General features: G+C 51.0%; 1 protein-coding gene across 1 annotated transcript in view; it reads right to left on the bottom strand.

Moving 5' to 3' along the window:
- Btbd9 (BTB domain containing 9) overlaps positions 1–15305 on the bottom strand; it is a 402739-nt gene that overhangs the window by 5914 nt on the left and 381520 nt on the right. Inside the window, exon 10 of the mRNA XM_027943588.2 lies at positions 11069–11147. Within this exon, the coding sequence (XP_027799389.2) occupies positions 11069–11147 (79 nt within the window). The remainder of the gene's footprint in view (positions 1–11068; positions 11148–15305) is intronic.

The raw sequence follows: 15305 nt of genomic DNA, 5'->3' as shown, positions 1-15305 counted from the left end.
AGCTGCGAGCAGACAGGAGGGAGTGGCCTTCTAGACAGAGGGCAAAGAGGGGCTTCCAGGCCACAATGGGGGCTCAGCACGGCTCTCTGCCACCCCCGTGGAGGTGCGCCTGGCTCAGTCATCTCTGTTGCTAATGAAGTCCATCGTCTGGAGCCACATGCGGCAACAGTGTGGTCAACGCCAGCCAGGGCTGACCGCAGCAGATGCTCAGTGGACACTGTGGTATCCTTCTTCCTCGGTGTCCTGTGCAGGACAGGGCCTCCTTCCCCTGGGACCATGAGATTCACAACTGGCCACCAGAGGAGGACTGGGGGGTGGTCTGGGCCCTCTTCTCTTGGAGTGGGAGTGACCAGCGGGCTTGTGGTAGGGAGCTAGCTCCTTCATGGGAGGCTGGGCTATCCCAGCTGGGCCCAGGCTGCTCCTGCCCCACACAGAGGTGCAGAAAGGAAGGAGTCCTGATGCCTCTGCTCTTTTCTTGGAGGCTGGAGGAGGGCACTGATGGCCTGAGCAGACTGTCATTACCTTGGGGAGGGAGGGGACCTGGAATCATGCCCCACCCCGCGCTCCTCAGCCCTTCTTCCCACAGGTTCCCATGGGCCTCCCTGTGGGCCAATCAGCTGGGTCCCAGGCCTCTTTCCACTCAGAAGCTCGTGTGGTTCAATTTCTTCCTTCTGAACCTTCCCGAGACTGCAATACCCCTTGGAAAGGATGTGACCAAAAGTGAATGAGGCATACAGGGCAGAGACGCGCTTCTGATTTATGCAAAGCCATTACTGCGGCCGCCGCATCATTTTCGCTCCCCTTTTCGGCAATCATGCATCCCATTAGCCTGTTTGATTGCCGCTGCTCACAAAGGGGCACCTTCGCTGAACCATCTTCAATGGCCTCTGGATCTATCCCCTGAGAGGAGCCGGCTAATTTGCAATGTAGTCGTGTGTATGAATCTGACACAGCCTTAGTCACAATCTGGGCGTCCTTTGGTAGCTGCTGTTTATTATCACTTTGCCCTGCTCTCTGGGAGCTGTAATCCTGGACGTGTGGAAACAGTCCAGGGTGTTCTTTTCTCCACAAACCCCGGCCAGGATGTATGCAAATGCCCGGCCCCTTCCTGGCCATCAGGCTCATTCCTCAGCTGGCTACTGCCTGTCGCCTTTCATTAGAGGGAATCCCCAAACACTATCTGCTTGACATATCTTCAAGGTTTTTAGGAGAAGAAGCATCTGCTAATTTTCCCAAATTGGCCTAAGAGTACTGTGAACTGTAGCAGAAATTGGGAAAATTTAATAAATGTTGATCAATGACTCTGCCTTGCTTCCCAGGTCTCTCCTGAGGAACTGCCGTAGCCTGCTTTCATGCCAACCAATACAAATAGGATTTCTGAACCAAGCTTTCAGCTTACATTTATAAGGCAACATGTCTTTATAAAATAGATACCTACCTCTCAATGGTTGCCCATAAGTCAGACACAAGGCCACAGCTTCCGACATCCATTCCCTGAAGACTGGTTCCCTCCATGAGGCTCGGGTGGTGGCATCAGAGCAGCCATTTACCAGACTCGTGAAGACAACTACCGGGGCCTCTCCTCATCCCAGGGCAGAGGCTGGGATGGACATAGTTCTGCTTAAGCTTCTCTTATGAAAGAGTTAGAAACCCGTCCAGACTCAGACTGCATAGATGTTTTATTTTTGTTCCTTTTTAGAGGAAGACCAAGCCCTCCCAACAAAGCATCTCTTTTTATAAGCCTTGGTTTTACATGTGCATCTGAGGAGCCCCACACCCTGTTTCTAGTTAAGGAATCATTTCATGAGAAGACATTTTCAAACCAGGAGCAAAACCTTCCTGTATTATTAATGGAACCCAAATATTTTTGCTCAAGTACTTATCCCTACTAGGTGTGGAAGTGAATTTCTGGGTGACAAAGCTCATACATGACAATAGTTTCCTTCCATGCCACTTTCCCATATCCACAGATAAAGTTCTGGGGACAAGCCTTCCCTAGGTAGCCTGTATTTCGGCGTGTGGTTTTAAATGCCTGTGCACTCCTTTGTTCCAGGGAGAGTGAGTCGCTCTTTTATCTTAATTAATTTGCCCACAAGGTGGTAGAGGTATTTTTCTATTTTTTTTATTAAACAACACAACAAAACAAAATGAAAAACTCTACTAAGAAACAAAGAAAGTCTTGTTCCCTGGTTTCTGGGAGACCTGAATAACCCACTTGGCAGATGTGGCCTTGCCAAGGCTCCTTCCCACTGAACAGGCACCAAGAAGGCCCAGCTGTGGCCCTGTTCTCACCCCAGTGACAGCTCAGGTCATGGGGCCCCACCCCAGGCAGTTCTTCACCTCAGCTGACCATGCTCCACAGGTGCCTTTTGTCTCAAAGAGCTCCAGCTGCCTGGAGATTTCTGTCCTCTCTCCAAACTGCCGGCTCAGCATGGGGACACTGTTTGTGGTCATCCTCAGGAGCTGGAAGTTTCCATTTATCCCATGGCTTTATGGCTCCTGGCACTCACTTGCCCAGGTCTGTGGACACTTCCTTCCAGGCTGTGGAGCATGCAGAATGAAACTGCCCCACATGACACATCCACAAATTGTGCAGCCTTTGAAACAATGACATGTGTTCAGTGTCACCACGTTTCCTATTTCCCCGATAAACTCTTTCATAAGAGAAGCTTAAGCAGAACTATGCCCATAAAAAAGGTCTTCTTTTAAAATTGTGAAAGAAATGAAATATTTTTCTGTTCTTCTTCCTAAATCACCAAGAGGGAACCTCTAACATCCAGTTCATTGTCCTTAAAGGCAAGTGTCCTGTGAGGCAGGGAGGTGAAGTGACCTGGTGGCATGGGTGGGAGCAGAGGCTGGCACCCTGAGGGCTGGCAGCCGCTGCAGTGGCTCCCTCCCTTCTCCTCCCACCTCACCAGCCCCCTCCCCCTGTGCAGAGCTCCCTTCCAGGCCCTCCCTTCGGACTCTCTGAGCCACCTGGCCTTGATCACTACCAGCCTGTGTAATCCTTAAATCCGTGTTTTGGTTTGGATCACTCATCCCAAGGCTCCTCCCCTGCCCTATATTTTCATGCAACTAAAGCTTCCGACTTTCTCACCAACTCCACATTCAGTTCTCCAAGGACAGAGGAACAGCTTTGGTGCAACCTCCTTCAGCTCTCCCTGTCCTCCAGCTCTGGGTGGCCACGGGTGATTCCCCAGGGCTTACTTTATACAGAATCCTGCACCAAAGCTCTGGCCCTGGTCTGATGCGTGAAGGGGCAACTGTGTGCCAGGCCTTGGGGTAGGTGTTAGAGACACAAAGATGCCACAACACAGTCTCTGCCCTCTAGCACTGCAGTATAGCTGGGCATGGGAGCACACACTGGTCACCCCAGGGACTTGATGAGGCAGAAGCAGGAGGGTTGCAAGTTGGAGGCCAGTCTGGGCAACTTAGCGAGACCCTTTTTATAAAAATAAAAAGGGCTGGGGATATAGTGGTAGAGCACCCTGGATCAATGCCCTAGTCTTCCCCCCAACCCCTGCAAAAAATGCTGTCATGTGGTGTGGGACCCAGTCAGAACCTCCTGCTGGGACTATCACGCAAGCTCACAGGGGTCTACCACTGGGCCCAACAGTCCCCATGCCCTGCTCCCTGCAGGCATTCCTGTGTCACCTTCTCTGGCCCTGCACCCTGTTCTGGCACATAAGCACAGGCGGTCCACAGTGCCATCTCCAGCCTGGGTGTGTCTGGGTTATTCCTGTGCCCGAGCAGGTTTCCCCATGCGCAGCTCTTCCCTAGCCCCTGGACAGGACACTATGGAGGGCCAGGTGCTCCCCTGGGCAGCAGTGGAGCCTCAAGACTGGGCCGTCCCCGCTGCAGACCAGCGGTCTCAGGGTTGGGCTGCTTCTCTCTGCAGCTCAGCCACTGGGCTGTCTGCTTCACCCCTGCTGCTGCCCCTCTGGGAGCTCTGGCCTGGGGAGCAAGTGGGTGCCCTGAGGCACCTTCTGGGCCTAGATCAATGCCCTCTGGAGGAGACTCCAGGCGAAGTCCTGGGGAGCCAGGTGGGCGAGGTCAGCTCTGGGAGAGGGTCTGGACGAGAATCACCACCAGGCCAGGAAGGAGCATTTAGTTTAGGTTTTTTTTTTTTTAAACGGAATCTGTTTCCCTATTTTTTTTTTTTCCATCAGAGCCACATGTTGCTATGGGAACGAGGATGGCACTGGGAGCCCAGAGCCACTCACTGGCCTGACAGAAGCCTGTAAATAAATCCTGCTTCACTCAGAGGCTCTGAGCTGAGTGGTCCTGGAGGGCAGCTCCAGCAGCCACTCACAGACTTTCTGTCCTGCCGGTGCTCCTCGCGCAGGCCTCCTGCGACAAGCTCACAGGTCCATTACCATTCCTCACATGGCAGGCAGCAAGCTGCAATGTCATCTGCATCCCACCCTCCTGGACCCTCCACAACCTGGTCTCATTCATGTAGACCCAACCCCAAGGGCCATGTCCCCTGGATGCATTTTACAGACCCCCTGCTTTGGGGCCAGCCTGCACCTGAAGGAGCTGTGGTGGCTGCAGCTCACCCCACGCACTTCACCCCTCACCATCAACTGGGCACAGCCATTTGAGATGTCACCTCCTGGAGGTGACGTCCACCAGGGAGTGAGGCTGCAATCCCTGTGGGAAGGGCGGTTCGGTTCCCAGTGTCCCCTCTGACCTAAAATGGGCTCCTGTGCAGTGTGAGCCCAGGGAGCTCCCTACTCGCCAAGTCTGCGGCTGAGTTGTGGGCCAGGGCACAGCAGGGCACACTTCTGCCCCTGTTCTTTTCCAGGCTTTCCTGGGAGACGCAGCAGCCGGGGTGTTGAGAGCCAGCCTGCCTGGATTTGAATCCTGGTTCTGACACTCAATGGCAGGTGCCCTTGCACAGATTAGTTAGCATTTCTCAGCTTCAGTTTCCTAATCAAGGTTTCTTTTTTGCTTAAAACCAAAATTTTTCACTGTGAAAACTCTACACTGAAAGTTTGTTGAACGATTATGCCATGAACACTGACACAAACACCACCCGGGTCAAGAAGCAGGGCCTCCACGTGCCCCAGTTGCAAGCCCCACCCGAGGGAGCTGCCATTCTGCCTGAGCCAGGGGCCCCCCTTGTCTTTTCTTCTTAGCAGTTCCCCATGTGCAAACGCGCGGGTTAACAGGGACGGGTTTGGAAGTTTCTATAATATAACCTCTTTTTGTTTTTGTTAACAGGGATTGAACCCTGGGGTGCTTAACCACTGGACCACATCCACAGCCATTTTTATTTATTTTTTGTTTTAGAGGCAGGGTCTCAGTGAATTGCTGAGTCTGCACTTAAACTTGTGATCCTCCTGCCTCAGCCTCTGGCACTGCTGGGATTACAGGTGGGCACCACCACACCCAGATGAATGTGATCTGACTATTCACGTTCTCCGCTGTCCTTCCAGACGGTCTGCCATTCACCCACTTGGGTCATCATCCACTGTGGGACGCACTGTGCTTTATTTTCCCCTTCTTCTGTGGACGGATGACTGGGAGGTGCCCCAGGGTCTGCTGTGAACCCTGCTGTGGTGTACTCATTTGTAACCTGACCTGCGCGAGAATTCGTTCAGAGGACGCACAGGAGTGGAAGTGCTCAGGCCTGTATTCAGAAGGTGACACACGTTTGTTCAGGTATATTGGGCACACCAAACCTCTCAAGAGGTCTGGGCCTAGCCACACTCCTGGACGGGTGACAGCTGCCCGCTGCTCCCCGGAGCTTTCTCACCTTTAGGAGGAGGCTGGGCAGAACCTCCTGAACATGTGAGTGTTAAATAATGTGATGAGGACACAGGGCATGGAGCAGGGCCTGGCCTGAGATCAGTGCTCAGTCAACGCTAGCCACCGGTACTGTCGTTTCAGGTCATTATTATTTTATGATAAGGGTCCTAACCTAAGAGATGCTGAATGCTTGGGACTCACATTTTTTCATTTATAGAAGTTTTTGGTTTCTGGGTTCAGGAAATCTTCAGTATGATCACGAAGGCTGTCTTGGAATGCCATGGCCACTTGGTAACGACTAGTTATTTTACTAAATCTTTCCCTTTTTTCCTGTTTGACTGACTGGGTGGAGCAGAGATGGCTGAACAGATTATTCCGTTTGCATGGCTCACAGGTACTCTACTCTTACACATGCCGGGCACCATGCTAGCTGTGGAAGATGCAAAGGTGACCTTGACACAGCTTTCCTCTTGCCACATGAGTCCAATGAGCACAGGGGAACTGAGAGAGCCGGTGCAACCCATCAATGCCTTCCTCAGTTTCTGCTACTGACTTGGCGGACGCCTTCCCGCGGTCCTGTGGCAGGAGCCCGTTTCTGTGCCACAGAGCTCGCTCTTCCTGTGGTCCTGTCAACCCTCAGCTCCCTGTCTACTGAAAAATCACTCTGAAACTTTCTCTCAAACTCAGGGCTTCATAAAGCCATAACAAGAAACAGACGCCACTTCTATCACTTTTAATACCACTGACCATCTTCACAAGGCCCCAGACTGGATCTTGTTTGAATTCCGTGGATTCGAGGATGCAGGTGTGCACCTCCGTTATGTGCTAAGGTCACCAGATGAGGGGGAGTGGATGATGGGAGATGCCAGGCCTGCTCTGTCGCACTCGCCAGCTGGAACTGAGGTCTGCCCTGATGCTGCAGGGAAAGTGACAAGGCCCAGTGTCTGACCTTTTCCAGACAAGAGAGGTTTAGGAAGGGGAGTGATGTCTGCCTCCCACAGGCAGCTCAGAGACAATCAGCCATGGAGGCAAGGGGATGACCACGAATGCACACAAGCTTGCTGAAGTAGCCACTGAGACCACCAAAAAGTGGCCAAGGAATAGCCAGGAGTGAGCTTGGTAGCAGCAGGCACTGGGGAATCAGGTGACCAACTGAAGGGGACCGTGGATGAGCTCGAGGACAAGCTGACAGGTCTGCCATCTAGTGCCAGGCACAGGGGAGACAAGGGCAGCCCCGAGAGTGGGCAGAGAAGATGTGGAGAGACCATGCAAGGCCAAAGAGAGGAGCAGCAGGCACATGAGAACCAGCCCCATGCAGGAGACTGCAGGGCAAAGAGACAGGAAGACACACTGGCGGGAGATGACAGGCAAGAGGTGTGAGAGCTGAGTAAATGACGAGGGCAGCGCCAAGCACACGGGAGCAGGGGGGTGGGCGTCTTCAGAGGCCAGCATTAGGGACTCTATTGACAGAAGTCATAAACGAAGCTAAAAAACCTAATGAACTCATTGCTGTGGTGCTCACGACAGAAGATGAGAGACAGATGCCAGCAGCAGACGCGCGCTTCCCAGAGGAGAGGCCGGGAAGCTGCAGGAATCAGAGCCTGCGAAACAGGTGATGGAGAAGCCTGGGCCTCCACAGCCCGCCAGGCCGCTTGCTGATGCCCGAGAGCCAGCTGATGAAGGGAAAAGGGGAAAACCGTGGAGCCCACAGATGCCAGCCCCTCTGGAGGCAGGAGGCCTGGCCCACCAGAGCAAGACGGGCACGACCCATGGTGGGCAAGAGCCCAGGCCGTCTGGGCTCGGAAGCCGGTTCCACTCATGGCTGGGCATGTGCCCTCTGCTACTCCAATAGCACCCGGATGGCGGGAGGTCACGGAGGTCAACTCCCTGGGCTCCTGGCCATGGTCTCTCTGAAGAGCAGGCAGCTCTGGCCATTGACACTCTCTCTGGGCCACTTTCTACCTTTTGTGGAAACAGCTCCCACCTCCTTGAAAGCTCTTCCACTCCCAGAAGCACTCCACGCAGGGCTCCCCGCACCACCCCACCACTACAGTGTCTGCAGCAAGCAGACCTACCTGGGGACGTGGCAAACGGCTCGTCTTTTACACACAGTTTCACCTCTCAACTCCCTCTATATTCCTGGCAATTTGCACGAAGCCTCTGGGTTCACAAACACCCAGTAGCTAAAAGGGAACAAGTCCTGGCTCTGCCTGAAATGACAGCCGCAACAACTGACTGCGTTTCTGGGTCCCCCAGACACACCGCTGAAACCCTAATCCCCAGTGGACTGGTAGTAGAAGGCAGAAACTTTGGGGTGGTCAGGTTTAGATGAGATGACGAGGGTGGAGCCCCTTGATGGAACCAGTGTCCTTACATGAAGGAAAAGGGCGGTGGGAATTCATCATACTCTGAGTACCTTCGCCAAGGAAGGCCAGTGAGGGTGGGGACAGGAAGAGGACCCCCTTGAAGTGCCAGACCTTGCCGACACTCTGACCTCACACTTCCAGCCGGTGGAGCTGGGAGAAACGAACATCTGCTGCTCAGGCCCCGCTGACATGTTCTGCTCCCGCGGCCCGGGCTAAGAGCCACTGGCATCGCCTGGCAACCAAGTGGAGACAGACTGCGGAAAGCCCGCAACCCTGCCCTCCAGGCCACCCCCCGCAGTGAGAAAGAGGTGCTTGGACCCCTATTTCTGATGGCACAGTTCTGCTCCCATGGAACTACACATCGGGACTGTACTGGACTCACACCCTAGTGTCCTTTCCCTGGCTGTGCCCATGCGGCAGTGAGCACCTTCCTGTCGGGCATCTCAGTTTTCCTCTAGCACTGTTTCCCAGGAGTCCTGCCCAGCCTGCCAGACGCATCCTCCTTCGCAGGAAGCAGCCCATCCCTTCTACCTCTGGGCTGCTGCTTCTCTAAGGCAGGTGACACTGCTTCTTCCAAAGGATGTCCCAGAACCTCGGAACAGCTACAGATAGCTACATCCCTGACACCCTGGGAAACCAACTTTATCATGTCCTCCTGTGTACTCTGAGGACGGTGTGGACCTTGTGTCCTCCTGTGTGCTCTGAGGATGGTGCAGCTTATGGATCTTCTCTTATGGTCCTGTTCATCATATATTTTATGATTTCCAGTTGGAAACACCATGTTGAGGCTTTATTTTCCTGATCAATAACTGATTCAATAAGGCAATGAGCAAGTTACTCATCAGCCTTATGAGACGGACCGCCATGTCACTAGTGCCTGCTGGCCAGCCATGTAAACTGATTGGCATCATCTTCACCCAAGGGACCAGGGTCCTGGATATTTTTGGGAAATTCCTCATGGAAAAGAGGTTTTGCATGCCAACTTTAGAGCCTTGTCTAGGAAGATATTCTCCATCAAGAACAGCTTTGAAATAAAATGTTCAAGGTTCTTTTTTCATTCCTTTGGTCCCAGAGGTGATGAGGCTGGGACTGAGTTCAGGCCTGGAAGAGGCCCTGGCTAGGCCATAAAGTGAATTATGTGTATTATAAAGTGTATTATACTAAAAGTAAAGATTGCAAATGAAAAATATTTAATTTTAATTTTAATAGTTCAATATGTTACCTGTAAAAATAAATTTCAGTTTTTCTCAAATTTAGTAAGTAACACATAATTAATGTAGCTTAAATAGTAAGAAAAACTGGAAATTTATTGGCAGAATTATTACAATATTATTGGTTAGGAATCAAATTTATATTAAAATGTAGATTAAAAATTTACTTTTGTTACATCACAAAGTAAGAAAAAGTGCTTTTATGACTTGATGTTTAGAATTTTTGATTTTTGCTTTTAAAAATAACAATTAGTTTACTACTATAATTTTCAGGTTTGTTTTAAAGAGAAAAAAACCTGAGGTGTGTCTGGCACTTCAAAGCATTCTTAAAAGCCAGTATATTTTAACTGTAGGAAACGTGTCCTGTACTCCAAGAAACTCAGGAGGCTTAGTCAGGAGGATTGCAAGTTCTGAGGCCAGCTTTGGCTACTTAGCTAGACTGTGTCTCAAAATAAAAAAATAAAAAGGACTGGGGAGGTATATAGCTCAATGGTTAAGAGCTCCTGGGTTCAAACCCCAGTACCCAAATAAATAAATAAATAAATAAATATAATGCAATAGTTTAGGTTAATTTTGGTGCCCCCCCCCACTTTTTTTTAATAAAAATGATCCATAGCCACAGTGTGTTTCCTGCAGAGAGGAGCCTGTAAACAAGCTCTGGGAAAATCCTGATTCCACAAACACAATGCATGAGCTAGGCCAGCTCTGTAAACAGGCAGGGCCAGTTGCAAGAAGAAAATGTAGAGCCTTGTGTTCAAAAGGCAGGAAAAGTGACCACCCTCTTCCAGCCTCGATTACCCTGCCATCCTTGTATTTGCTACTTGCTCCGCGGGAACGCCCTCAGACCATCGCAGCCCCTCGAGGTGTCCAGGGCCCTATCCAGTGACTAGCACTAGGAATCACCAGACCCCAGCCCTCCAGCACCCATGCCAGGGCCCAGGGAGCTTGTGGCTGAGAGCCAGGCCTGGGAAGGCGAGAAGTGGCAGGAGGTGGAGTAGGAGAGCCCTGGGCGCTCGCTCCACTGACCTCTAGGGCTCCACAAAACAGGACTCAAAGGTCAAAACAACGAAGACTTTAAGGTGGTGCTGCAGAGCACCAGGCCCAGGCATGGAGCACCAGGCCCAGGCATGGGGCCCCAGGCCACTGCTCTGGTGGACACCCACGAAGCCACCAGAACTGAGACTGAGAAAGGTGCACAATAGAGGGAAACTAGGATCATTCCCACTTTCGTGCTTCTTTCTCATTTACCTCCTGAATTTCCACATTGCTACCCCTTACATGTCACGTCTTTGACCAGCAGTCCCTTCAGTGGGGCACACCACATGTGGGACGAGGACTTCAAAGTGAGAAATAAGCACATGATGCGAACAGCACATCCATATTCTGGACACCACACTCAAGACTGCTAAGGGCCCCTACGAACCCCATCATCTGCAGGGCTGAGGACTCTGAGAGGAGGGACAGGCCGCCTGACCTCTCCAGGGCTCTGTGATGGTGGGTTCTGCATGGGGGCGGGAGGAATAAGCAGAGCAGTAGGTGCTGGCTTCGTTTGCTAGTGAAGGCACAGCTAGGCGCGATCACAACAGCCCCGTGGGCCAGAGCGGGGCTTTCTTCTGCACCGAGCTGTGGGGACAGCAGGCCATTAGCAGGCAAAGCCAATGGTTCCCCTCAGCTCGGTGCACCACTTACCGGACATCACAAGAGGGCACGACGCTGCTCATGGAAAGAGGCCCTTACCTCATTTGCTGTGTTGTGTGTTCCAACGATTCGGATGAAGGAGGCAGGCTGCCTTTCAAAAGTCACCGACTGCCAGGACCTGCGAGAGCAGACACAACCGTCGGCCTGGTTACACGGTGCAACTGACCCATGCTGGTGGCCCTGTCCATGAGGGGGGCCTCCCAGCCTGGGTGCTTGTGCAGTAGGAAGGGTGGGGGTTGTAGGAAGGGTGGCAGTCGAGAGGCAGGAACATACAGTGCCCCACTCAGACCAACATCTCATCAAAGAGGGCACCCCATATCCTGAGATTGGCACTTAGGATTTTTATAAAGCCCTCTAAAAATGAACACCAAGTGTAGGCCATGTCTGATGGGACAAGAGTATAGCAAAATATAAACACAATTAGGGTGACGGGAGCTCATAAAATACATTTCCTCATCCATAAAATAGGATGGGATGGTGACCCAGAGGGCTGTGGGCAGAATGACCAGGGCAACTCATCGGATGTGTGTGTGTGGGGGCAGGTCCTCAAGGTTCCAGGAGGAGAGTTGCACAGCAGGGCAGCAGAGCAGGGGTGGGCAAGCCCAGAACTTGGGCTTGGAGCAGCAGACCACTCACTATGGTGCCATAGAGGGCACCTGGGGGAAGGCGGGGCTCCCCAGGCCTGCAGCTTTCCCATTTCCAAAGCCTGGCCTGGCTCTGGGAGCTCTCAGAAGCAAACCCAGTATTTTAAAGGCAACTCTGCTCTGATCAGCCTGGGCAGGGCCACTCCTTTAAAAGCTAGCGGAGCAGGCCCCAAACAAACTCGGAGAGGAGGAACTTGGCTCTGGCTAGTGCCCAGCAGCTCATCAGAATGCGCTGGAGGAACACGAGGCACCCACGACCGTAAACTCCAATAATATTTTCTATAATAAACGTGAGGAGTTCACAGTCGTTGCCATCCCTCCTCCGTTCACACAGTGGAAATGCCAGCTGCCGCGAAGCTGTTTCCTGTAATTGTCTAATTACCAAGGAACGCTAGCAAAGGAAATATATGTATTTGCAGTTTGTTTTCCCCTCTTGTTTCAGGTGTTCCATCTTCCCTCTCACTACCAGCCTCCCACTGAGATTGATTCACTGCTGCCTGGACACCAGTCCTCTTAAGGTCATTAAAAAGTCGTTACCATCCTGTGTGCAAAGGCTGCGCCTCTGAAAGCAGTTTTCTAAAAACAGAGTAAGAAAAATCGCTCTCCTTGTGAAAACACCATTATTCATACACGAAGGTGATGCCACCTGACATCCCCAGAGCTTGCGTTCTTGCCCATTTCTTGGCAGGAGACTCTGACAAGCCTGCGGGCCGGGAGGTGTGCGAGGTCCTGGGGTTCCACAGGCCTGGCTGCCACTTTGAACTAAGTGTCCCATCCCTCTCCCTAAAGGAAGCTGATGGCACCCACCTGCCTCCCAGACCAGGAAAGGGAACAACCAACACAAGTTACAGCCACTGTTACTGGGTTTAAGTCATCATTTCAAGAGAGGATTATGGGGTGGCGGGTAGGAGCAGAGTAGACCGCATGGAGATCTTGTTCTTGGCTTTCCAGCCCTATGCCTGTCTATCTCCTAGTGATGCAGGATTTAAGGTAAGACTTTACATTTGGGAACTCTAGGTCCTCCACAGGTGGGGCCGCCCTCCCCCTGTGCAGTGCAGAGAGGAAGGGGCTCAGGGAGAAGTGAGGCTGGCTGTCGTGGTTAGGGCCTCAGAGCAGCCTGGCTCCCAGCCCCCGCTTCTCACCTTCTCCCCTCCCGCAGCTCTTTTCTCCCTGCCCCAGGCTTGCTGGGGTTCAGGGCTCTGGGCAGGGCAGCAGCCTGAGTAGGAGGGAGCATTTGTGGAGTAATAAGATCAGAAGGTCTCAATTTACTACCGATCCTCCATTACGCTGCATTAATATCTAATCACATTAGAGTTCATTTTCACTAACACAGCCTGAGAGTTGAATATATGATTTCATTTTCAGCAGAAGTAGATACCAATCCTAAGACCAAAGTATCTGCAGGAAGGAAGCTGGCTGGGGGGAGGTAATGAGCGCCTCTCTCCCCAGCCACTAGATTCCATTTCCCCTGGACTTCTTTAAGACAACTGGAGATGCTGCTCAACAGGAAAAGACAAGGTGGCTTTGGAACAGCATCACCACAACTGAGCTGCATTTGTAATCACTGTGCTTCCTCAAAGGACACCACCTCAGCTGAGATTTCACAGGGCCAGGGGACTTGGTCCAAGTAGAAGCTCAACAGCGGCTTTTAGTGAGCTTTACTGACATCTGCATAAGTACCCCAACCCACCACGCACCCGGAGTCTCTTCTTCAGTAGGCACAATTTCCAGGAAAGTTAACACAGCCTTGGCTGTGGCAGCCCTCTCAGCTCAGCACTAGGACTGGATCCTGGGAGGAAAGTGTCTAAATAGGAGGAACGGGGTCAAAAGATAAATGTGCGCTTTACTTTCAGAGTTTACCATAAACTGAAAATTCCAAACAGGACCAAAATCCCAACCCTGAACCTGTTAGCTCTGTAGAGGACAAAGCATACAATTTCCTAAGGTGTGGTTTCCTCACTTGTCAATGCATCTGGAAGGAGTTCCCATGTCACCCAACGTACACGTGTACTCATGGAGGAGCGTCCATAGAATCCAATATGTCAACCAAGATCTTAACTTTGATGGAAGAACTTTGAGAATCATTTACTTTATTTTTTGACTTTTCCATACTGTTTGAATTTGGTAGAATATTTAGTATGTGCTAAAAAATGTATCTACCTTGTCTGTTGCCCAAGGATTTGACACAGATCACACGGTATGAAGCTGGTGAAAATGCAGTGCTGTGCCCTTATGGAGAGCATTTCCAGGTGACAGGAAAGGTTTTATCCTAGTCTTTCACAGACAAGGGTGCAATGGTTGAGAGCTCGGGTCCTGGAGCCAGGCTGCCTGAGTTTGAATCTCAGTTTAAACTTTCAACAGTTCTATGACCTTAGGCAAATTGCTTAACCTCTCTGGTCATCTGAAGAATGAGAATACTGAAAATAAAATATTTCTTTTAATTTTTTTTTATTTGTAGAGGAACACACAATATCTTTTTTTTATTAATTTATGATTTTTTTTTGTTTTGTTTTTAATGTGGTGCTGAGGATCGAACCAGTGCCTCACACATGCTAGGCAAGCACTCTGCCACTCAGCTACTGCCCCCAGCCCCTTAAAATATTTCTATGAAGGTTAAATACATTAACAAATGTAAAACACCCAGCACAGTGTTAACATACACTAAGTTCTAGAAAAAATTAATGAACCTGGAACAGACGAACCTGGGCCTCATTTAGGAGTCATCAAGTTTGACAGTATATGAGTCAATGACCACCAGGGGCACCCCAGGTGACTGCCATCAGCACCCATTTCTTTGAGGCAGACAGGCAGTTGGGTTTTGGAGAAATCTGGAGAAACAAGAATGTGTTGATATATTCTTGAGCTGGGCACCTGCTGGGTGTGATGGGGGATCCGTGCGAGATGTACTGCCTGCCCTTAAGAAATTTATTGTCTCACCAGGGAGATTAACTATCCCTCCACAAACTAATTAGGGAACAATGCAAACAGGACAGTGGACCCAACTTACTAACTGGTGGAGTTCCAAACTTCCCTTGTAATTGGTTGTGTGATGCCTGAAAGCAATTTTTCCAAAGAAATAGAGCTATAAATTTTGATGGGGTTCCCAGGCCCACCCACAAATCTCAATTTAACACATAATAAGGCTGAAATATTATATATATCAAGTTTAAAAAAAGAAAATAAAATTATGTTGTTGCCATAGTAGTAATCAAGCACATCAGAAAAACAAGGGATTGAAAGCAATCTTCTCAAAGCCCCTGCTTGAGGAATGAGGATTAAATGCTGTCATGCACGTAAAGTCACGGGGACACAGTGGGAACACAGCAGGTGGCTGCTGAAGGTGAGGGAAGGGGCCCAGCGAGTCAGACCACGCAGACCATGTCTGGGTCCCTAGACAAGCTGTAGGGTAGGTGGGCAGCCAGCAGGAGCCCCGCCCAGAGGTGAGGCACCAGGCAGAGAAGATGGGCCATCTGCGCAGCATCCCAGAGCAGCCAGGTGTACAGTCGAGACAGAAGCAGGATTTAGTGTCTGTTAGTTTGTGTTCTTTCCACCAAAGAACAATGAAGAACTTTCAGATAATGTGGCTGGGAGTTGGGGGCCACTGACTACTCACTGTCCCCTGGGTTTTTTTT

Source organism: Marmota flaviventris, chromosome 6 (assembly GCF_047511675.1).
Source record: "Marmota flaviventris isolate mMarFla1 chromosome 6, mMarFla1.hap1, whole genome shotgun sequence".
Lineage (NCBI taxonomy): Eukaryota > Metazoa > Chordata > Mammalia > Rodentia > Sciuridae > Marmota > Marmota flaviventris.
The sequence above is the reverse complement of the archived record's forward strand: the minus strand, read 5'-3'. Positions and strand labels throughout refer to the sequence as shown.